We start from the raw sequence: 24,344 nt of genomic DNA on the forward strand, positions 1-24,344 counted from the left end.
GAACGTGAACCGGAGAGCAGAGAAGCAACCCCAACCCCAATTGATAAAGATGCTGAAACAAGTGATGCAGATGATGAACCAATGGAAGCAGATTTGAAGGCACAACCTGATCCTGGGAAGCGGATTCCCATCTCAATGTATGTTGTCAATGACCAAGATAGAGTAAGAAGAAGATATATTGAGATGAAGCCATGTCAACCTAAGAATCATAACTTTGAGTATACAAATAAAAGTGGAGTTGACCGTCGCTTTTGTCGTGCTTGGTTTAAAGAATTTCCATGGATTGAGTATAGTGTGACAAAAGATAGTGCTTTTTGCTTTGTTTGCTATCTGTTCAAGGATAAGACAAAATATCCCGGTGGAGATGCATTTGTGAAGAATGGATTTAGGAACTGGAACATGAAATTGAGGTTGAAGAAACATGAAGGTGAGGTTAGTAGTGCTCATGCTGAAGCTCAAGAGAAGTATGATATGTTCACTACATCACAAGCATCAATTAGGGAGTCTTTTGCTTCAAACACCTCACAATATAAGGCTTTGTATAAGCAGCATTTGACATGGACACTCAAATGTTTGAGATTTCTATTGCACCAAGGCTTGGCATTTAGAGGACATGATGAAAGTGAAAACTCACTAAATAAAGGAAATTTTCTTGAGCTTTTAAATTGGCTAGCTGGAAATTTTGAAGAGGTTGATAGGGTTGTTCTCAAAAATGCTCCACAGAACTGCAAGATGACTCACCATGATATACAACATGAGTTAATAAAATGTTGTGCACAGGAGACTACAAAATTAGTCATTGAAGAACTTGATGGTGGCCACTTTGCAATACTTGCAGATGAGTCTAGTGATGTGTATCAGAATGAACAGTTGGCAATTTGCTTGTGTTATGTTGATAAGAAAGGACGGGCTATTGTAAGATTTCTTGGTCTTGCTCATGTTCAAGATACTACCTCTTTGTTACTTAAAGCTGCAATTGAGCAAATGCTTATGAAGTACAATTTGACCTTTGCAATGGTTCGTGGGAAAGGATATGATGGAGCTAGCAACATGAAAGGTAATGCTAATGGCCTAAAAAAACTGATTATGGATGAGTCTCCTTCTGCCTAATATGTTCATTGTTTTGCCCATCAACTACAGTTAACTCTTGTTGCTGTTGCTAAAGAGAGTGGTGATTGTACTTGGTTCTTTCAACAACTTGCACATTTGTTAAATGCTCTTGGCATGTCTTGTAAAAAGATGAGAATGCTTCGTATAGCTCAGGCTGAGGAACTCATTGATGCATTGGAATTGGAAGAAGTAGAAACGAGGAGTGGGCTAAATCAGGAAATGGGTTTGGGAAGGCCATGTGATACACGTTGGGGCTCTCACTTCAAAACCGTGAACCATGTCATCTGTATGTATGGTGCAATACGACGAGTCCTCATCAAGATTGGAAAAGAGTACCATGGTGCGGAGGCGCAAGCGGCTCTAACCATATTGACACCATTTCGATCATTTGAGTTTGTTTTCATGGCACACTTGATGCAAGAAATATTTGGATACACAGATGAGTTGAGTAGAGCTTTGCAAAAGCAAGACCAAGATATTGTTCATGCTATTGAGCTTGTTGATATCACAAAGTATCACTTGGAGGGTTTGAGGACTGATCCTGGATGGGATGATTTTCTCAAAAAGGTCACATCTTTTTGTACAAAGCATAAGATCAAAATTGTTGATATGGAGGGTCCTTACTTTCCTGCTGGCCGGCCTAGAAGGGGTTTCTTTAGTGGTGCAACGAATTACCATCGCTTCAAAGTTGATATGTATGTGAGTGTCATTGATAGGCAAATTAGTGAGTTGAATGGCAGATTTGATGAGGTAAACACAGATCTACTTTCTTGCATGGCAGCATTTTGTCCACTTCGTCTATTTGCTGCTTATGATCAAGAGAAATTGGTTATGCTTGCTACAAAGTTTTATGCTAATGATTTCACAAGTGATGAACTGGCAAGACTTCCATGGCAATTAAACATGTATGTTACTCATGTGCGTAGAGATGAAAGGTTTCAAAACTTGAAGAATCTGTGTGAGCTTTCAGTTATGCTTGTCGAGACAAACAAGCATGAACAATACTATATTGTTTACAAGCTTCTTAAGTTGGTATTAATTCTGCGAGTAGCTACTGCTAGTGTTGAAAGGGTGTTCTCTTCAATGAACTATGTGAAGAATAAGCTAAGGAGCAAAATGGGTGATGATTACTTAAACAATTGTTTGGTTACATTTGTTGAGAGGGAATTCTTCAATCAAGTAAAGGATGAGGATGTCATCAATCTCTTCCAAAAAGGCGATCGCAAAGTTATATTGTAAGATGGGATATCATCAGTCTGTCAATCAAAAGGTACTGGTGTCTTTATGCTTATGTATAATTAGTATGGTTTGATGCATTAAAATTACTATTGTCGTATTGGTGTCTTTATAATACATTTAGAGTAATTTTTTTGTGCCAATGAATACCCAGCCTCAAAATCCTAGCGCCGCCACTGCCATATGGAGGACGCCACGCTAGAGATAGAACTGCACATAAGGTATTGCAATCTGGTTTTTATTGGCCTACTCTCTTCAAAGATGCCCGTAAGTTTGTCTTGTCTTGTGATGAATGTCAAAGAATTGGTAATATTAGTAGACGTCAATAAATGCCTATGAATTATTCTCTTGTTATTGAACCATTTGATGTTTGGGGGCTTTGATTATATGGGACCTTTTCCTGCCTCCAATGGATACACACATATTTTAGTTGCTGTTGATTACGTTACTAAGTGGGTAGAAGCTATTCCAACTAGTAGTGTTGATCATAACACCTCTATTAAGATGCTTAAAGAAGTTATTTTTCCAAGGTTTGGAGGCCCTAGATATCTCATGACTGATGGTGGTTCACATTTTATTCATGGTGCTTTCCGTAAAATGCTTGCTAAATATGATGTTAATCATAGAATTGCATCCCCTTATCACCCACAGTCTAGTGGTCAAGTAGAATTGAGCAATAGAGAGCTCAAATTAATTTTGCAAAAGACTGTTAATAGATCTAGAAAGAATTGGTCCAAGAAACTTGATGATGCATTATGGGCCTATAGAACTGCATATAAAAATCCTATAGGTATGTCTCCGTATAAGATGGTTTATGGAAAAGCATGTCACTTACCTCTTGAACTTGAACATAAGGCATATTGGGCCATTAAAGAGCTCAACTATGATTTCAAACTTGCCGGTGAGAAGAGGTTATTTGACATTAGCTCACTTGATGAATGGAGAACCCAAGCATATGAGAATGCCAAGCTGTTTAAACAAAAAGTTAAAAGATGGCATGACAAAAGGATACAAAAGCGTGAGTTTAACTTAGGTGATTATGTGTTGCTATTCAACTCTCGTTTAAGATTTTTTGTAGGAAAACTCCTCCCTAAATGGGAAGGTCCTTACATTGTCGAAGAGGTTTATCGTTCTGGTGCCATAAAAATCAACAACTTCGAAGGCACAAGTCCGAGGGTGGTGAACGGTCAAAGAATCAAACATTATATCTCAGGTAATCCTATAAATGTTGAAACTAATATTATCGAAACCGTAACCCCGGAGGAATACATAAGGGACACTTTCTAGAACGTTTCAGACTCCGAAAAGGAATAGGTATGTGGTACGGTAAGTAAACCGACTCCAAAACAATTTTAATGGCAATTTTCCTCCGTTTTGGAATATTTAAAAATTTATGGAAGCAAGAAGTAATCCGGTAAGGACGCGAGGCCTCCACGAGGGTGGAGGGTGCGCCCACCCTTACTGGGCGCGCCCCCCTGCCTCGTGGGCATCTCGTGTGCCTCCCGGACTCCGTTTTCTTGCACGTTACTTCTTTTGGTCGGTAAAAATTCATTATATAATCTCCCGAAGGTTTTGACCACTGTATCTCGCAAAAATCTTTTGTCTTTGTTTCGAGCTATTTCTGTTACAGATTTAGAGCAAGATGTCTTCTGAGTCGGTCGGGGAGAGTTGTGTGTCCCACCCGACGCCAGGTCCAGGAGAAAACAGCGATGCTTATCACCTTGTGCCATCAACGGAGGATGAGATGGAGGCCGACTTGAAAAGGATAGATGCCATGGAGGAGGATCAAGAAGTCACCTCTCGCTTCCAAGCAGGATTCATGATGGGGGAACTACAGAGCTTAACTATTCCAAACTCGGTCATCCCTTCTAATGTTAAATTTCTTTCTTATGAAAATATGAAAAAGAGTGTCACTTGTTCTCCAGAAGCTATGCAGCATCCTTGGGTAAAAGGAGCTTTAGCCGTCACGGGCAAGCTCCGCAAGGAAAATATGGACCTCAAACAACAAGTCAATAAGCTCGAGGAAGAGAATCATATCCTGAGGGGCATCATCGCAAAGAAGATTGCAACACCAACTTTGAAGAAGGAGACATAATCACATGGGTATGGGCACTCCCCTTGGCAACTGCCAAGCTTGAGGGAGGTGCCCCATTATCGTATCATCATCACACTCCTATCTTTACAGTTTTTCTTAGTTCGATCCTTTTGGTAATATCTAGATCTAGTAGAATAAAGTCTTGTTATGAATTAGTTTTGAGTTTTGCTTTGTGATCCTTCTATGTAATCGAGCCCGTGAGTTATATATAAAGATTAGTGTTGAATCAAGGGCTTTGCTATCTTGCCATGATCTTAAGAAAATAAAGAGAAATAAAAGAGTTCATATTGATCTTATGGATAGTAATGACTTCACACATAAAAAGTATGAGGCTTAAAAGTTGTTGAGAGTTGACAAACATAGCTTTGGTCATCGTTGCAATTAATAGGAAGTAATAAAGAAAGAGAGGTTTTCACATATAAATATACTATCTTGGACATCTTTTATAATTGTGAGCACTCATTAAAGTATGACATGCTAAAGAGTTGATGTTGGACAAGGAAGACAACGTAGTGGTTTATGTTTCCTCACATCTCAGTTAAAGTATATTGTCATGGATCGTCCAACAATTTGAGCTTGCCTTTCCCCCTCATGCTAGCCAAATTCCTTGCACCAAGTAGAGATACTACTTGTACTTCCAAATATCCTTGAACCCAGTTTTGCCATAAGAGTCCATCATATCTACTTATGGATAGAGTAAGATCCTTCAAGTAAGTTGTCATCGGTGTAGGCAATAAAAATTGCTCTCTAAATATGCATGACTTATTAGTGCAGAGAAAATAAGCTTTATACGATCTTGTTATGGAAGCAATAAAAGCGATGGACTGCATAATAAAGGTCCATATACAAGTGGCAATATAAAGCGATGTTCTTTTGCACTAAGATTTTGTGTATCCACCCTAAAAGCACATGACAATCTCTGCTTCCCTCTGCGAAGGGCTTATCTTTTACTTTATGTCTTTTACCTTTTGCAAGAGTCAAGGTGATTTCCACACATTTCCCTTTTTCATTTTATCCTTTGGCAAGCACCTCGTGTTGGAAAGATCCTGATATATATATATCCAATTGGATGTAAGTTAGCATGAATTATTATTGTTGACATCACCCAAAGGTGAATACATTGGGAGGTGAAATTATAAGCCCCTATCTTTCTCAGTGTCCGATTAAAACTCCATAACCATAAGTATTGCGTGAGTGTTAGCAATTATAGAAGACTATATGACAGTTGAGTATGTGGACTTGCTGAAAAGCTCTATTCTTGACTCTTTCTAATGTTATGATAAATTGCAATTGCTTCAATGACTGAGATTATAGTTTGTTAGTTTTCAATGAAGTTTCTGGACCATACTTGACATTGTGAATAGATTGTTACTTGAGAATAGGAAATCATATGACAAAATCTATATATGTTGTTGTTATAAGAATGATCATGATGCCCTCATGTCCGTATTTTATTTTTATCGACACCTCTATCTCTAAACATGTGGACATATTTTTCGATATCAGCTTCCGCTTGAGGACAAGCGAGGTCTAAACTTGGGGGAGTTGATACGTCCATTTTGCATCATGCTTTTATATTGATATTTATTGCATTATGGCTGTTATTACACGTTATGTCACAATACTTATGGCTATTCTCTCTTATTTTACAAGGTTTATCATGAAGAGGGAGGATGCCGGCAGCTGGGATTCTGGCTAGAAAAGGAGCAAATATTAGAAACCTATTCTGCACAGCTCCAAAAGACCTGCAACTCCAGAAAGTCATTTTTGGATTTAATAAGAATTATTGAGCAAAGAAAGTACCGGAGGGGGCCCACACCCTGGCCAGGAGGGTGCCCCCCCCTACTGGGCGCGTCCCCTGTCTCCTGGGCCCCCTGGTGGCCCTCCGGTGCCCATCTTCTGCTATATGAGGTCTTTTACCCTCGAAAAAATCATAAGCAAGCTCACGAGACGAAACTCCGCCACCACGAGGCGGAACCTTGGCGGGACCAATCTAGGGCTCCGGCGGAGCTGTTCTGCCGCGGAAACTTCCATCCGGGAGGGGGAAATCATCACCATCGTCATCACCAATGATCCTCTCATCGGGAGGGGGTCAATCTCCATCAACATCTTCACCAGCACCATCTCCTCTCAAACCCTAGTTCATCTCTTGTATCCAATCTTGTATCCAAAACCACAAATTGGTACCTGTGGCATGTGGGTTGCTAGTAGTGTTGATTACTCCTTATAGTTGATGCTAATTGGTTTACTTGATGGAAGATCATATGTTCAGATCCTTTATGCATATTAATACTCCTCTGATTATGAACATGAATATGCTTTGTGAGTAGTTCCGTTTGTTCCCGAGGACATGGTGAAGTCTTGCTATTAGTAGTCATGTGAATTTGGTATTCGTTCGATATTTTGATGAGATGTATGTTGTCTCTCCTCTAGTAGTGTTATGTGAACGTCGACTACATGACACTTCATCATTATTTGGGCCTAGAGGAAGGCATTGGGAAGTAATAAGTAGATGATGGGTTGCTAGAGTGACAGAAGCTTAAACCCTAGTTTATGCGTTGCTTCGTAAGGGGCTGATTTGGATCCATTAGTTTCATGCTATGGTTAGGTTAACCTTAATACTTCTTTTGTAGTTGCGGATGCTTGCAATAGGGGTTAATCATAAGTGGGATGCTTGTCCAAGAAAGGGCAGTACCCAAGCACCGGTCCACCCACATATCAAATTATCAAAGTAACGAACGCAAATCATATGAGTGTGATGAAACTAGCTTGACGATAATTCCCATGTGTCCTCGGGAGCGCTTTTCTCATTATAAGATATTGTCCAGGCTTGTCCTTTGCTACAAAAAATGAGTGTGATGAAACTAGCTTGACGATAATTCCCATGTGTCATCGGGAGCGCTTTTCTCATTATAAGATATTGTCCAGGCTTGTCCTTTGCTACAAAAAGGATTGGGTCACCTTGTTGCACCTTATTTACTTTCATTGCTTGTTACCCGTTACGAATTATCTTATCACAAAACTATTTGTTACCTACAATTTCAGTGCTTGCAGAGAATACCTTACTGAAAACCGCTTGTCATTTTCTTCTGCTCCTCGTTGGGTTCGACACTCTTACTTATCGAAAGGACTACGATAGATCCCCTATACTTGTGGGTCATCACGAGGTCGGCCTCATCCACTTCTCCCGTCCACATCTGGCCCCACACCACTCCCTTTGCTTCCTCGCCGGCGGCCGCAAACCCTAGCGCGCCCATGGACCTCTTTGACAGCAGCAATGGCAAGGGCAAGGGCAAGGGCACCCCCGGTGCCTCGTCCTCCCATGCTCCCCTTCCCCCTCCTCCTCCGGTGGCGACGCGTTTCCGCCCTGGTCGTCGGCGCCTGCACATCCCGGTGTACCAAGCGCGGTGGCACTGGGAGTATAGGTAGCCACTGCCGTACCCCGATGTCATGCTGCCGCACCATTGGCATCTGGATCCTCAGCGGATCCCGGTGCCGGCGATTCCGCGTTCCCAGTGGGCGCACAACGACGAGGTTCGCAGGCGCCGCGCGCAGCTCACGCCGGAGCAGCGTCGACTGCCAGAGTACGCCGCCGACTCCCCCAACTGGGAGGCGTGGTTCGCCCTCGAACACGAGGAGCAACGGCACTCGGGTGTCGCTGCCGTCCCGCCGCCATTCCCACTGCCGCCCCCGGAGGTAGAGCCGGAGGACATGGAGGCGGAGGCGGAGTACCAAGCTGCCCTCGAGGAGGCCCTACAGCACGCGCTGGAGGCTAGCCGCCTCAAGGAGGACGCGCACTGGGATGGGCTGGAGCAAGCCCTTGTCCTGTCGGCGGCGGGGGACTCCATCCACACCCCGCTCTTCGTGTTGCCACTGCCACCGTCGCCGCCCGTCCAGCCCAAGCCAGAGCCGGAGCCGACGCGTAAGCGCTCCCTGCCTCCACCCACTTGGCTGGAGGAGGCATACTCGTGGACGGGCCAGTACCATAAGTGGGTGAGCGCGCCTCCCGTCCACTTCGCCGTGACGCCGGAGGAGGAGGCGGCGCAAAGCAGCAAGCTGCAAGTCATGAGAACTACATACACAAACGAAAAACGCAACAAACAGCTAACTAACAAAGCCCAAAGCCCAAAGTAATAAGATCCAGCATCCAACGCAGGAGTTAAGCCCTCTAAACAAAAGCCACCTGGAGAGGGAGGCGCACAACATGAGTGTCACCTAAGCAAAACAGGCATCGACAAGCAGACTAGCCTATTACAAGGAGATCAACGCCTGTGGAGACAAATCCACACCCACCAAAGCAGCATCAGGCTTGAATCCTCGCAACGTTGATCCTCCATCCTTATGATGCCCTGTAAACCTCACTTGCCACCTGTTCGAGAAGTCTTGACCCTAGCTCCAGCATTCTTCTTGCTTGGTCCTTTGTCTGTAAAATAGACCAAGAAGTCATCCAGTATGTCATAGACTGAACAAGATTCATAGGATCATTACATTTTTTTGCCATCAAACATAACAGCATTGCGACATTTCCAATCAGTCCACATCAAAGCACCCATGCGAATCATAGCAAGTTTCTGATCATTTTTAGCAAAAGTTTTAATCCACCTGCCAAAACAGTTTTTCACACCTGAACTAGGCACAGATCAAGATTAAAGGCGCATTTAATTAAACTCCACAGAAGAGAGGCAGCAGAGCATGAAAAAAAAATGGTCTACAGATTCATCTTACCACACAATACACATTCTTTGGGCCCTTTCCACCCCCTCTTGAGCAGAGAATCTTTTGTTAAGTAAACAGAAGATGTGGTCCCGAATATATTAAGCTACCATTACTTGTGACTGTTTGCTTCTTTTATCACTTCATGGTTGATACAGGAAGAAGTTTCCTGCCAAGATGCAGTTTCTACTCTCAGCTTGGCCGCTCGCTCGAGTCAAGTGGCCAACGAACAATGTCGCAGATCCACGAGTGTTACAAGTTTCAAAAGGGCTGATGTTAACTAGTCTGCAGTTGCTAAAAGCTCCTCAAGGCCAGTTCTTCTACACACCAACCGAATCCCGTGGTAGAGAAGCAGGATCGGCCCCAATGAAGTTTGAGCGCAGTTATTCTGAATTATATAACTTGTTGTTATTCTGAAATATATAAATTGTCTTAACTGGGATAATTTGTGATCATTCAAAAAAAAAGGGCAAACTTGTTGTTATTCTGAATTATATAAATTGTCTTAACTGGGATAATTTGTGATCATTCAAAAAAATACAGCACATAAAACTCTCTGTACTAAAGGTCACAAATAACAAGTGCCATGGTGAGAACACAGTATGTGATTGTAGGACTAGACATATTTTTTTACTCACCCAGAATTGGACTATGGCTGTACATCTCTCTGCTGCTTGTACGTGGCCTTGGCCTTCCTAACCTCCTCCTCCACAAGAGCCTTGGCCTTCCTCTCCTTGTCCAGCTCCTCCTCCACAAGAGCCTTGGCATTGCTCTCCTTGTCAAGCTTCTCCGTCAGCTCTTGGAGCTGTAATGTCAGGCTCTGGTTCTCCTCCATGGTGTATCGGGCATTAGCAACGAACGGCGGCCACTCTTCTGCCGCTTCAACGAGCTTCTTGATCTGAAACCAGAAACAAATTAAGCATAAAGTGGACACAAAGTAAGCATATAGAGTGGAAGAGTCGACATACGGTGTGCAGAGTTTGCTGAAGCACGTCCAATCCAGGGGCAAAACCCTCATTGAGCTGTTCCATTCGATCCACAGAAACATTGGTTAGCAGCGCCATGGATCGGATCGGGAGGCGACAGCGGCGGCGGGCTGAGGTTGGAAAAAGTGCGCTCTTCTAGAACCGACGAGAGCCAAAACATAAAGGAAGCACGTGTTTAGGCGACCTGGGTCTTGTTGGGCCGCCATCAGCTAACCAGCGCCCTGGGCCCTGGGAGGGAGGCACCGTTTCGCAACTAGGCCGGGATCATCTCGTCCCCTCAAAATTTACTCAAAAAAAAAAAAAACTCCCGGCTTGTGCTGGCTAAAGATGACCACGGAGCCTTCCACCTCCGCGGCGACCTCCACCGCCGCCGCCTTAGCAGGCGACGCTAGTTGCACGGAGCCATGGAGCGCCAGGGTGCGCACCTTGGCACGCCTCGGCCGGCACCGGGAGGTCCTGGCCCTGCTCCGCGACGGCGACCCCTCGCCGCCGCCGCACGCCCTTGCGCTACCAGCCGCGGTCATCTCTTGCACGGCGCTATCCCTGGTCTCCGGCGTCGCCCAGATACAGGCACTCGGTTGCAAGCGCGGCCTGCTCCCTTCCTCCGACGCCTACCTCCTCTCCTCGCTGCTCTCCTCCTACTCCCGCCTGGGCCTCCTCCCGCGCGCCCACCAACTCCTCGACGAAATGCCCCTCGCGTCCACGCCTCCCACCACGCTCCGCACCGCCTTCAACTCCCTCATCTCCGGATGCGCGCTGCACGCGCTCCCGGCCGCCTGCTTCGCCCTCTTCCGCCGCATGCGGGCGGCGGGCGCCCCCTTCGACGCCGTCACGCTCATGACGCTGCTCCCTGCCGCTCCTCAGAGCGTCGTGCCACAGCTCCATGCCCTCGCTGGGAAAGCAGGGCTGGCCGCCGAGACAAACGTGGCCAACTGCCTCATATCAGTGTACGCGCGCCGGGCCGCTGGCCTTGCCCGGCAGGTGTTTGACGAGATGCCATTGACCTCCCGTGACATCGTCTCGTGGAACGCCGTGCTCTCAGCCCACGCGCAGAATGGCCTCGCAGTGGACGCCCTTGATCTCTACAGCCGCATGTGTGGCCACGATGGCGGCAGCGTGGAGCCAGACGCCGTGACGCTCGTGAGCGTGCTCTCCTCATGTGCCCACCTTGGAGCGCGCGGTGTAGGCCTGGGTGTCGAACGCTACATGCAAGAGAGACTCCCAGGCTTCCGTGCCAACATGCAGCTCTGCAACTCTCTCATCAACTTCCATGCACGCTGCGGCAGCTTGACCCAGGCACAGCGGCTGTTCAACGAAATGCCCAGGAAGAGCATTGTGTCTTGGACGGCACTGATCACTGGGTACGGCATGCACGGGCATGGCGATGTTGCTGTAAATCTCTTCCAGGCGATGGTGTCAGAAGGCATCCGGCCAGATAATGTCGCGATGGTCGGCCTCTTGTCGGCGTGCAGCCATGCTGGAATGTATGATGAGGGGCGCAAGTACTTCTCAGCAATGGAGAGTACATACCAATTGCGGCCTACACTGGAGCACTATACCTGCATGGTGGACCTCCTTGGACGGGCCGGCCGTCTCAAGGAGGCGCGAGAACTCATCTCCTCAATGCCCATGCCAGCCGACGGTGCAGTGTGGGGTGCCCTTCTTGGGGCGTGCAAGATACATAAGAATGTGGAGATAGGGGAGGAGGCTTTCGAGCATGTCATCAAGCTCGAACCGAGCAATGTCGGCTACTACGTGCTCATGGCAAACATATACACAGACACAGGACAACTGGAGGGTGTGGTGAGGGTACGGGCGATGATGAGGGAGCGCGGGCTCAAGAAGGAGCCTGGGTGCAGCTATGTCGAACACAAGGGGAGGGTTCATCTCTTCATGGCTGACGACCACTCACATCGGCAGGCAAAGAGGATTTACGAGCTCGTGATTAAGCTTGAACAAATGGTGACGGAGAAAACAGATGGCACTGTGGAAAATGGGCAAGGCAGAGTGGACGAGGGGTACTCTGGGAAGATGGCTGCGCCGTTGATCGGCTTTCACAGTGAGAAGCTCGCTGTGGCCTTCTGTATGCTGAACACTGATGACAGTGAGATTGTGGTGATCAAGAACCTAAGGATATGCGGGGACTGCCACTCTTTCCTGAAGGCGGTCTCTGCAATTGCCAACCGAGCATTTCTCGTCAGGGACGCGAGCCGCTTCCATCGCTTCGAAGGTGGAGCATGCTCCTGCAAAGACTACTGGTGAACAATTTGGTGCTGACTGTTAGGAGAAGGAAGATTTCACTCCGGATCTTCAGTGCTCACTGCTCTGGAACAGGCTTGGTGACTATGCTACTACTGTCCTTCCACTCCAGCTATGAGAAAAGTGGAGGGCTGGATCAACCGCGGGCAAAATGGACTCGCTGCTAGGTTGACCAGTACTTCCAGATCGAACAGGCTCCCATTTGTTTTGCATAATCCGAGGTGCGGACCGATTTGTGGATGGTTATCCTGGTGCTGGACAGCCAGTAGAACAAACTGCAAATTTTCTCGAGGCTTGCATTCTACTCCTGATCAATTGGCATTGCCCCTCATGCAATTGCTTGTGGAAATGCAATGCTCCACCCACGCCCTTGGACCTTCTACGGAGGAATTACCCGGCCCTGTTTGTGACAATGGTGTGACAATGCCAGATTCTTAACCAGATGTGGTTCAGAGTACACCAACGATGGTCAGCATGTTCTGCATCGTTGGCATGGTTCAGGTCGGTTGTTTAGTCAAATACTCCCACCGTCTCAAAATTCTTGTCTTACATTTGTCTAAATACGGATGTATCAAGTCACGTTTTGGTATTAGATACATTCGTATCTACACAAATCTAAGACAAGAATTTTGGGACGGAGGGAGTATAAAGAATGACCGCCATCTTTTGCATCAGGAAAGGGCTGATGGAAGGGCAAAGGAAAATTTTGACCGTGATGCTGAGCCGTATGTTCATGGGTGCACGTAAATTTTAGAGTTTATTAGATTCCACTGGTGTTAGTCGATTTTGAAGGCGATTTTGTATTCTTGTCATTGGAATCGTTACATTCCTGCTGCTATCAACTATTTTTGCCATTCTGGTGCACTTATTCGTTGCCAGGATAGCAAGATCAGGCACACCAGGAATGCAGCGGCGTCAGGTTGCGATATATACTGTCCGTTGTTGGTTGAGCTCAGTGTGATCTATGCTTTGTTGCAACAGCACCCCCCGGCTTCATACTGGGTGCTGCGCTTACTGACAGCTACTGTAAACAATTTCCTAACCCACAAATTGTTGCCGAGTATACTTCTTAATACGTTGAACAATTTTGTGCCGTGTTGTAAGCTGAGATCTGTGGTTGCTTGCAATAGGCTGATGATGGTTTCGGGCGGTTTTCCAACATGGAAGCTAGAGATGCATGTTAATCCCCAGTTCATCATAGAAACCAACAGAGTGGTAGCTCCTAACGGTACATATCATCGTAAAAATTGCACAATCCTGGTCACAGGCTATCGACAATGCATACAACATGCAACACCAAAATTTTAGAACGATTCTTAGATGAATCCAGACAATCATTTAGAAGACCTGTAGAAACCTTGTCTGGTTCGTCCAAACAAATCTAAGCCCAGGAAAACAAAGGCAAAATCATATATTGATGGCACAGTTCAAGCACTGTACCTGTGATGTACATAAATTTCCTGAGCTACCACCATATTACACAATTGTGATATTATACAACGGGCAGAGTTCAAGCAATGTTCATGTCGTATAAATGATTGGGCTAGTTTACAAAGAGGATCTCCTAGACACATCAAAGACAAAAGAAAAGGAAAAAAGGTTGCATCCTTGTACAACAACTGTATCATGGCACTCTACATGCCAGTTGAGGAGGTCCTTCCTATTCTTTGAGCACCAAGTTTCGGTTGTGCTGGCTTTGCTCCTCGGCCCCTACCGGATGATGCCAGAGGCCTAGCTTTGGTTGCCGGCGGGGGTGCTGCAATGGCACCCCATAGGTCGTCATTATTCGCTGCTGCTGGTTTCAAAGCCTTCCCAGATGATTTCGGCTGAGGTGCAGCTATTGAACCCCAGAGATCATCATCATCATTGTGCGATACCGAGGGTTTGATGCCTGCAGACTTCGGTGCGATTTTGAGTGCTGGAACAGCCGTAGGGCCCCATAGAGCATCCTCCTCTGCTTTTGGTGCCGCTGGCTGATTTGGTCTTGATGAACTTGGAACTATGGTTGAAATTTTTGAATTGAGAAAATAAATTAGCCAATAAGTGTTTTAACAGAGATGCATATGTCCTTCCTTGAGATACAAATGCACCACGACAGAAAGGTAAAACTTACTTGGTTGCTTCGGTTGCACCACCGGACGTTTCTGGGCAGCTTGTATGTTAGAAAGAAGAGATGGCGGTGACTTTTCTTCAAATGGATCTACATCATCCCATCCTTCGTTATCACTACCATTCTCTTCCTGGTTGCCGTTCTCGAGCTCACCCCATCCATCCATAGATGAGCTTGCTGATGCTGGTGCAGTTTGATCAAAAGAGTTGGAAGTGGCTGCTGGGGCATATGCTGCTGGGGCAGAGTGAGTATCTGTGACAATATAATACCCAACATAAGGACTCACATGCAATGTAACACATCTATAACTTCTGTTAATCCTCGTTCCACAAAATTACACCTTGACACCTTTATAAGCCCTCCAGGTTTATGGAAGAGATGAAAACTGAGATCAAAACTCCCAAGGATTTAAGAAATTTAGAAAATGAATAATACCTGATGTGGTACTTGGGGGTGCTGAAACTTGAGAGTTACTGGCATTTGCAGTAGATACTGGACCATGGTCGGAAGGTTTTCCCTTCTGAGTAATAGAACTCATGGCCCACCTGTATATGTACGCTTTCTAGTAAGTAATAAATCAACTGCATACAAAACCAGAAAATTCTAAAGATAAACTGAAAAGGCATAAAGATAGCTCCAGTACAACTGTAGATGCATACATCATTCAGGCTTCATTTGGCTAAGTAAAAAAGGGAAGTAGCCAAGTTTTTGCTCTTGTATACACTAACTAGTTAGTTTCAAGCAAAAAAAATATCAGTGTCATAGTTTTCAAAGGTTAATGGACGTTATTAGATCCCAGAGCACAATGCAGCGCAAAATTGACACGGCTGCCTTAAGAAATGGGTGTTTCCTAGCAAGCATGCTAGCATCAGACATATTCAGCAGCATCTGCTACATGAGTTGATATGTACTCCCTCTGTTCACTATTAGTTGACGCATCCTCTATACAATGTATAAAATAGACATTGTATAGAGGCTGTGTCATTTAGTTCGGATCAGAGGGAGTAACTTTTTTTCTGAATTGGATGAATATAGACGCATTTTAGTGTGTTTATTCACTCATTTCAGTATCTAGTCCATACTGAAATATCCAAAACATCTTATAATAGTGAACAGAGAGAGTACTAAATAACTACATTCACCAAGGGCCTTTACAGCATGGTTCCCACAATCAATTTTTTTTGCATGTTTCCTTTGTTTATGAAAGTTCAGTTTGATATTAATATGTCCAAAATTTAAGTTTTCAAATAGATAAGAAATCTTGTAGTCTAAGATTGTTTTAAGTTCTAAGCACATACTAGACACAATTCTAAGCATTCAAGTAGAGATACTGTTTTAAAATGAGGTTAGTTAGGAAAACTCTAGTTTGCAGTACATGTAGGACGTTGAAAGACATAAGCAAGCTTGCATATGATGATTGGGACATATGACAACTTACCCAAGTAAACTAGCATTTCCAGGCTTTAACTGAACACCAGTACCTTCGGCTGCCCTGTTGTCTCCTGTGTTAAGCTATAAAACACAACAAAGGAAAAAAATAATCACAATATAAGAAGAGCAACACTGATAAAACAAAAGGGTAGAGGTACATATGTTGTATTAGCAACATCAGAGCGGAGAACCTTATCACAGCAACGATATACTCGCTCCGTCCCAAAATAAGTGTCCCAACTTTGTACTAACTTTAGTACAAAGTTGTACTAAGGTTAAGACACTTATTTTGGGACGGAGGGAGTATACATGAATGTATTTTTGGAACAATTAGGCTAGTATACTATATCTGGTACCTTCACCAGCCAACATCCAGGCAGATCAAGGAAATAATAAATGTAAGAAAGAGTTAATGATAATAAACATGCATAGGACATGGATTTTGTACACCTAAGCATATGTGTTCTTTCTATTTTGAAATTTTAAAAAGTGGGTTTCAAAGTAAAATAAAATATCACATGTACATATTAGATTTGGAATAAAGAAAACAAAAGGACATGTTGCAACACTAAGTTAACAGCCAGCATATTGTGCCACAATCCACAGCTAGTGTAATAAAACAGTCAATTTATAGTAGGCATATAAACTAGATATGCTACCTTTTCATGATGTTGTTTTGCTATTTGCAAGAATTGGTCAGTAGCCTGGAAAGCCTTGGTCCTCACATCACTATAAAGAAAATAAGAATGGATTAGCTGAAAGACCAAGTCAAAAAAGTACAGTAAGAACAAATGAAAAAGGCCTTACGTGATGCACGTCACATTTTGCCATCTTGGCATTGACCACTTTGGTTGTTAAAACTTTGTATTCAGGTATATATCAACTTTTGTCAAAAGTGGAATATGCCAGTTCTTTAAAACTAATGATGCATCTAGTGCTCAAATGATGTCTTTTAATTGTGAGATCACAAGATTCACTCGTGTCACGGGAGGATAGGAAGTTAATAACCAAGGCTTGCTTTTAAAGGAGACATGTGTGAATACTAACATATTAATACACATGGCTATGGAGGTCTGGGTTCAGCTTTTATGGGTTCAAAGAAGAAAGGCTGCAGTGAGAGAGTGAATAAAATAGGACAGAACATCCACTCAGATGGAATTTGGGAGCTCAAATTTGCATTAATAATAAAATTAGGCGGGTTTACAGCTGTTCTCCTCAGTCGATGGATGGGATGAATGCCTATATCGCTTTTTAATTTTGATGCTAAATGGCTTAAAGTCCCTAAACGCAATCCTAAAAGGGGAAAACCATCACTTTATTGTGAGTGCAGTTCAAACAAAAGGGAGTTAAATAGGGACAGTATTGTAACAAAAACTACTAATTAACCACAAATTGCTAGTCCGTAAGAGTGCTCCAGCTAAAGGGAGTGATTAGGGACAACCTCATAATAAACACCACTAGCAAACATGTCTAAAAACAACATATGTAACAACTGGAGGCAGTAGTGATTAGGCCAGCAGTCTTCTATTCCAGCAATGACATACTAGAGAGAGCTAGAGCTAAAGGTTCCAACTTACCTGTCTGGGTCAAATGTAAGGACAACAATGTTAGGCAGTATACGGGTTGCAATCTCTGTCATTTCGTAGTATGAACTAGTGACACTCAGTGCCATGATTCCTGGCAAGGTAAAATAATGATTCATACTTTGTCACAATAATCAGTGGAGGAATGCTCTATCAATAGTACAACAACACATCTGCTCAGGTTAATGTACCAGCTGCTCGAGCAGGCGGGAAGGTATCACGTAATGCACGGACTGTGAATGCATTGATCAATACTCGTTTCCTAGTCTGTAAAAATAACAGAGCCGCATTAACAAAGATTATAAATAAGGTTGAACTGTAAAAAAATCAAATGAAGTCCATATCCAGGACACAGAAGAAAAAGCAGAAGTTGCACTTGCATTGCACAATCAAACAAGAAAAGATTTTAAGCTTGCCCCTAGACATTGCTATCTTTCCATTTTGTGACAAATCGTGGCCAACTAGTACTATTTTCTTCCGGTCTTCATTCATTATTGTATGTTTTTGCCGCCAGCAACCAGCTAGTTTTCAACAGAAAATAGAACCTTACTGATGGAGAATATCTAGGATTCAAGACTTAAAAACAATTGTGGTCAAGATCTCCCGAGATATGCCAATTGGCACATCTAGAATTCCGCAGCATCACTAGTGCAGCATATCTAAGCAACACTTCAAAGGAAAACTAGCAATAAGAGCAACGAAAAAGGTAGAGCATCTTTGGAACAAACCCCATCATTCATGTAAGTTGAAATATTCCCAAGAAGAATTGTAGTGTTTGTCCGGATTGCAGGTTCTTCATCCACCTGAAGACAAACAACACTGCTTTTACTCAACTGTACAACCCTTCTCATATCCAACAACGCATCACTGGGTTGAAACCAATTTTAACTAGAATGAAACATCACCTGAAGCTTAGAGAGATACTTCAAGAGAGATCCTGAGATTGTACGCTGAGATAACTACAGTAACAGATCAGCCAATTAGCACAAAAGACAAAAAAAAAACTCTCATGTAATAGAGGAGGACCATGAAACAAACTGAAGGCCCTGGATTGTTCTTTAAAACCATAATTATGACTAAAGGGAACACAAAAATCAAAATTCCAAAGCAAGAATGGTTATAGTTCCAAAATCTTCAAATGAACTAAGCCTAAAATAGTACAACAACAACAACAAACAACAACAACAAAGCCTTTAGTCCCAAACAAGTTGGGGTAGGCTAGAGGTGAAACCCATAAGCCTAAAATAGTAGACCTAGTCAAATAAAACTTAGGCCCAACGTGGAAGTACGTGCAACTCACTTTTGGTGCCAATACAAGCATCGACTTCAGTGTCAGTTCACGGAGCAAAGAAGAAGTATCAGAGAACCCAGTGGCAACATGAGGAAAAACCTGCAAATCCAGAATTATCCTGTCAAATGTGAACACTCAGAAACAAACATACGACCATATAAAAATAGAGCGCATACTTGTTCATCAACTGTTTGAGATGCCAATGACTCTCCAAACTGATCTATGTGCTGCAAAAGACTAACTCGGATAGCTCGGTCATTCGAGGCAAAAAGCTTCACAATAGTTGGCAAAACCTGAAAAGGGCCAGTATTCTCAACATGAGTGACAAGCCCACAAACCATCTTTACTGGATGGTCAAGAACCAAAATATATATTGAGCAAAAGCAAAATAAATGATGACAAACCTTAGTACTAAACTGATCAGCTGGAAGCCAGGAACCCATCTTTAACAGAACAGTCAAGGCTGGAGCAGCAGCAGAACCAAATTCAAGAGCAGATGCCAATACAGGGAGCAACTATTCACAAAGTAGACAAGATATAAACATAAACAAGGAACTCCAGTTAGTTGCACAGAAAATTAACAAAGTCCAAACTCAGGCCTCATGGGTTCTAACTGGGAGTTTCACGGTACCTTTTTCAGAACTATCTCACGGGGAAGTTGTTCTGCTATATTTGGGAGTTTCCGGAAAAAGCTATCTTTCTCAACACTGTCCTTTAAATTAAGAACTTCCATGAACTGGATGGTCTCTACCAACTTGTTCTGGAAAAACTCTGAAATTAAAAGCCAAATTGTTAATTACAGCATTAAGAACAAAGGCTGAAGAAGATGGGTGTTAATAAAAGACGGAGAAAATGAAAAAAAATAGTGCTTGAATGACAATGAAAAACTATTGAACTTGCCGCTGTTGTCAATAAGTTTTGAAGGATTCATTCTACGAGAAGGTGTAGAACTTAAGAGCTTCTGGTAATCTGGAAGCAGAGACTGCAACAAAACAAAAACGAAATCAATAACATCAGAAGTCAGAGAAACCATGTCAATGCTGTTCTACGGTACAGACAATGGAGAATCTGATGTGTTCACAAGATAGCTCAAGAACAAACCAAACCCCAGCACACAGTCATGCAAGCTAACCTTTGGGATTGAAGCAATGTTGCGAAGGTCCTCTGTCCTGCTCAACTTTCCACCAGAAAAGAGCTCATGAATTAAACACCCTGCAATGAGTGACGTATGTTGTGTCATATGTTCTCATTATTTCGTTGTGCATAAGGAGCAACATTGAAGAAACAAGAGGGATGGTGCACCAAACAGAAGTATCACCACACAGAAGAGTGGATATCATCTGATTTTCTTAGTTTAGACTTGACAAGTTTTTCATTAGTCAATCTCACCGTTGACTTGGTCTAGAATTCAAAATGGGTAAAATTACCATGAAAGACTTCCATGCATTCACGCACAGAGAAAATACCCATTGCGAAATAACTGAACAATTTCGATAGGTTAAGTAAAGAAGAGCGAGTGCGCAACTGGTAGCGGTGAGAACCTTTTGAAAAAGAAGTTTTCCCCATTTTTAAACAGGAAGAATAAACAGAATCGCCACATAAGAATGCAATTGAGGAAAGGGAACCCTATTACAATGCAGTGAGTTAGGTCAGCTCACCCAATCCCCATGAATCAATTGCCCACGGAGGTGATTTTCTAATAGAAGCCCAATCTGACTTTGTCAGCTCCAGTGGCTTGTACTGTGCTCCAACTAACCATTCAAATTGCTGCAGATGAACATAAAATGAGAAGATCTTGACATAGATTCAAACATCTATATGATGTAATCACGGAAAATAATATATATTTCTGAATTTCCGAGCTTGACATAAAAGCTGGTTTGAACAGTCACCAAAGCATAGCTGAAAGAGAACTGTATGTAGTGCTACATCTGTCTAGCATAAATAAAGGTATCGATTGAGAGGCATTACCAACATAGGGCTACTAGCGATTTCGTTATTGGCATCAAATTCTGAGAGAACATCAAAAGCATGAAGCTTCCAGTCCAGAGTTTGAGTAACAACTACACTAGCCAAGCACACATTTCCATGAACCTGAAATTGATAAAGGGACAGCAATCAGCTCATTTAAGATTGAAATACTGACAGTACTTGTTATTTTCAACAATAAAGTTATGAATTATCACAATATCAGGTCAAATATGACCCCATAAAACATCCTCCAACATGATTTACCGTCACCAAGACATATCTGTACGTTCAACAAGTATATCTACTACATGTGCATTATATAGATCCTCTAATTATCGGTTAACAAGTAATGTCAACTAACAAGGTTGGCTTGACACAGTTCACAGACATAAATATAAATTGCAGTGAAGCAAGAGAAACATGGTATTTTATGATCCGTGAGAACCTCTCAAAAAGGCAGTGCATAGTAAAGGAGTAACTTAAAGCAGAAATCAAATGCTCAATGAAGTAACACAGTATAAGCCGTTTGACAGCGGAATAATACTTGGCCTCATCTGCATCAAGGGTTTGGAGTGTAAGGCTTGCAACAGATTTTGGTGTTAGGTTGAACGCATGATCTAACGCCAAAGTTATATGTCCCACATCAACCTTTTAATAAGGATGAAAGTTTTTTTTTTAAGAGCTAGGCGTTAATTGTTCGGTTTGCCACAGCCTTGCGCTTTTCTTTGCTATTGCCTAGAGCCTAGGCACGCCTTTTTTAACTACGAAAAAGATGAAGAAATTAAGGATCTCACAGAAAATAATTTGTTCCGGTGAAAAAAGTCTGTATGCTCAAGTGGCAGCCATGTAACAACTAGAAAAAGCTCTGTCAAAAGCCATAGAACCAAATAAACAAAGAAGTTCTGAAAATGGCTTGGGCTTCAAGCATGATGCGACAAATCGATTGGCACAATATACATATAAAATTTGCTTCAGTGTCTGGAACAATATAGAACGATATAATGAGCAAGCAGCAATCCAGCAACCATTAGCAGTAATCAAATCTACAAGCGGATATGAGATACCAACAAATAAAGGATTTTTTTTATAAACAGCTTGCGTGGAAAAGAAATAGAAGATAAGGTTTCATATTAAGGCAGGAACTTACGAGCTTGCAATCATTGTTGAGAAAGCTCACAGCTTTTGATATCTGGTGAAGACCCCAAGCAAAATACTCATCTCTGGAACAACTTACTGATGAGAATAAAGTTTATACTGAACAAAAATGAAAATAAAAATGGAATAAAAATATAAAATCTTGAGGACAAAAGAAGATAGCCAGCCAACTGCAAAATTTTGATCTCAAGAAATGGGTAGCAATGGCACAGTAAGCCAACATATCAATGACTCTTGACTAGAATTTGTGCAGTACCATGTAAACTGCTGTCTACAGTCTACTATGAAGTATACCCATTCATATACAATGATTTTGTGCCCCTATCAGTGCAATTACCGATCAGGCCGCATGATCGAGTTGGTTAGGTCGTGTGATAACTACTGGGTGTGTGAACAGTCAGAGGCGAGCTCTGGTTACAAGGTAGCACCACGGTGAACACTGATAAGAACTCTTTATCTCTAGACTTCTCAGACACAACGCCACTGGTTTGCCTACCAGCAGATTCCAACCTGGTTATTAGATATTTTCACACAGGAATGTTATTACAGATCCTCAGCGTTATGGAATCACAGTTCAGTTAGTGTGGATCAAATATAATCTAGTTAAAACAAATCATATTGCTCAGCTAGCCTTACGGTAGACAAGTACGCACATGCATGCCAAGTTTTGTTAAACACGAGAAGACAAGAGAAGCGCATTGTACCTCTGTGTACCTCCCAGGTTCAGCTCTTTGATCTTTTCAGAAAGTGGTGTAACTGGCTCTGTGACTATATATATTGTGTGTTTTATAGCAGGTCCATCAGGAACTTCTGCTTCTGTACTGTGAAGAAAGGATAATATATTTGGATGGCGTACCTGCATTACAAACAACACTCAACTGACTTAGCACTTAGCGGGTGCCAATACAAAAATGATAAACATTGACTGAAGTATATTAGAACATCATGTTATCAATACTGAGATATAGCACCATTATTAAATATATGATGTCTACAGTTGTTTGCCTCGAAGTATATTAGAAAATCATGTTTGCAAAGCTGAGATATAGCACCATTATTAAATATATGCTGTCTACAGTTGTTTCCCAACTTTTATGTTGGTCGTAATGTTTTTAAGACTAATTGTTTACCACCACTCACTTTGCTCTAATATGTCGTAGTAATAGCACTCCTAGTTATCAATAATCTTAGAGATAAAAATGAGAAACTTACCGTTCGTAATCTCTTAACACCATTACGGCCAGCAACCATGTGCCTGTCCTGAGGGTTGCTCCCTGACAGTGAGAAAATAGACACAGGCGATCCATCATCCTGGAGAAGACAAGGGAACGGTTATGTTGGAAACAGAATTACGGTGAAAATAACCTGGGTGGTTAGTGGTAACATTATGCACAAACGTTTCACACTTCAATACATTGGATCACAATGGCGGGCCTCGACAAATTATGCAATCCATTTCAAGTTCAACCATCCACTAACCGAGATTATCAACTAAACACTGGATCCACGAATTCTACTTCCTAAGGGCACTGGACTCAGCCATTTGACTTCCTACAGCGTTGCGGAAGCTAGCACCAGCCTAACACGAACTAGAAAATTGTACCCTGCCCTGACACTGTTACAGAGCACAGGCGCATACACGGTCCAGCGCGTACGAGGACTCGAAGCACCGAAAGCCCAGGCTAGAATCCCCGTAGAAAAGCGCACGCAATCAGCTCCAGCTCCCGGATCGCCAGTTCAGCACGGCATCGAGAAGCTCGCATGCCCTACGGGGGATCCAATCGGCCCACCCCCGGTCGGGAGGCGGGAGGCGGGGAGGACGCGAGCGTGAAGTACCTTGGAGGCGCCGCGGTGGTGCGTCCAGGAGCCCCAGGCGGAGGCGTGGGGCTCGCCGATGGTGTAGGGGAAGTCCTTGAGGCCCGATCCGGATCCCGCGACCACGTCCTTGAGGAACTTGAACATTTTGCTCTGCGCGTTCCCCCTCGATTCTCCGGGTGACGACTGGGCTCCCTCGGTCGCCTCCCCCGGCGGTGGGTGGCTGTGCGGGAGGAGGAGGAGGCGTCGGGGTAGATCCGGGGAGGACGAGGGGGTGGAGGCCGCTTCCAGGGAGGTAGACGGGGAGGGGGAAACGTCACGTGGGGACCTACCTGCAAGGGGGCGAAGATGGGTGCGGTGTTTTGCATATCCCCCCTTGCCTGTCAGAATCTCCAACTGTGATTGGTGGACAGGCAGGATGACAGCTCATGCTTACAGGATGCGATTAGTATATTTTTTCCATGTGTAATTTGTATTTTTTTGACACTGTCATGGACTCTAAAAGCATCTTATAAAATGTTGCTGAAGCAATGGTTACCAGCTGCGTGATTAGTGTAGGCCATTTAAGGATTAGGCCAGTCAAACATTT

At 43.5% G+C, this 24,344-nt stretch overlaps 2 protein-coding genes across 2 annotated transcripts; both read right to left on the reverse strand.

Moving 5' to 3' along the window:
- Positions 1-8,531: 8,531 nt before the first annotated feature.
- LOC123071221 (uncharacterized) lies at positions 8,532-10,293 on the reverse strand. The gene is made up of 3 exons (XM_044494736.1): positions 10,123-10,293; positions 9,793-10,052; positions 8,532-8,864 (listed from the first exon to the last, which is right to left on the reverse strand). Exons 1-2 carry the CDS (start codon positions 10,216-10,218, stop codon positions 9,804-9,806), a joined length of 345 nt encoding a protein of 114 aa, XP_044350671.1. The 5' UTR covers positions 10,219-10,293; the 3' UTR covers positions 8,532-8,864; positions 9,793-9,803.
- Positions 10,294-13,789: 3,496 nt separating this feature from the next.
- On the reverse strand, positions 13,790-24,080 carry LOC123071220 (N-terminal kinase-like protein). The gene is made up of 21 exons (XM_044494734.1): positions 23,777-24,080; positions 23,153-23,251; positions 22,645-22,796; positions 21,933-22,005; positions 20,786-20,908; positions 20,473-20,581; positions 19,947-20,026; positions 19,715-19,796; positions 19,446-19,585; positions 19,219-19,329; positions 18,991-19,107; positions 18,824-18,913; positions 18,429-18,482; positions 18,252-18,326; positions 17,715-17,790; positions 17,518-17,617; positions 16,600-16,669; positions 15,948-16,021; positions 14,945-15,054; positions 14,513-14,761; positions 13,790-14,398 (listed from the first exon to the last, which is right to left on the reverse strand). Exons 1-21 carry the CDS (start codon positions 23,900-23,902, stop codon positions 14,034-14,036), a joined length of 2,475 nt encoding a protein of 824 aa, XP_044350669.1. The 5' UTR covers positions 23,903-24,080; the 3' UTR covers positions 13,790-14,033.
- Positions 24,081-24,344: the final 264 nt, after the last annotated feature.

Source organism: Triticum aestivum, chromosome 3B (assembly GCF_018294505.1).
Source record: "Triticum aestivum cultivar Chinese Spring chromosome 3B, IWGSC CS RefSeq v2.1, whole genome shotgun sequence".
Lineage (NCBI taxonomy): Eukaryota > Viridiplantae > Streptophyta > Magnoliopsida > Poales > Poaceae > Triticum > Triticum aestivum.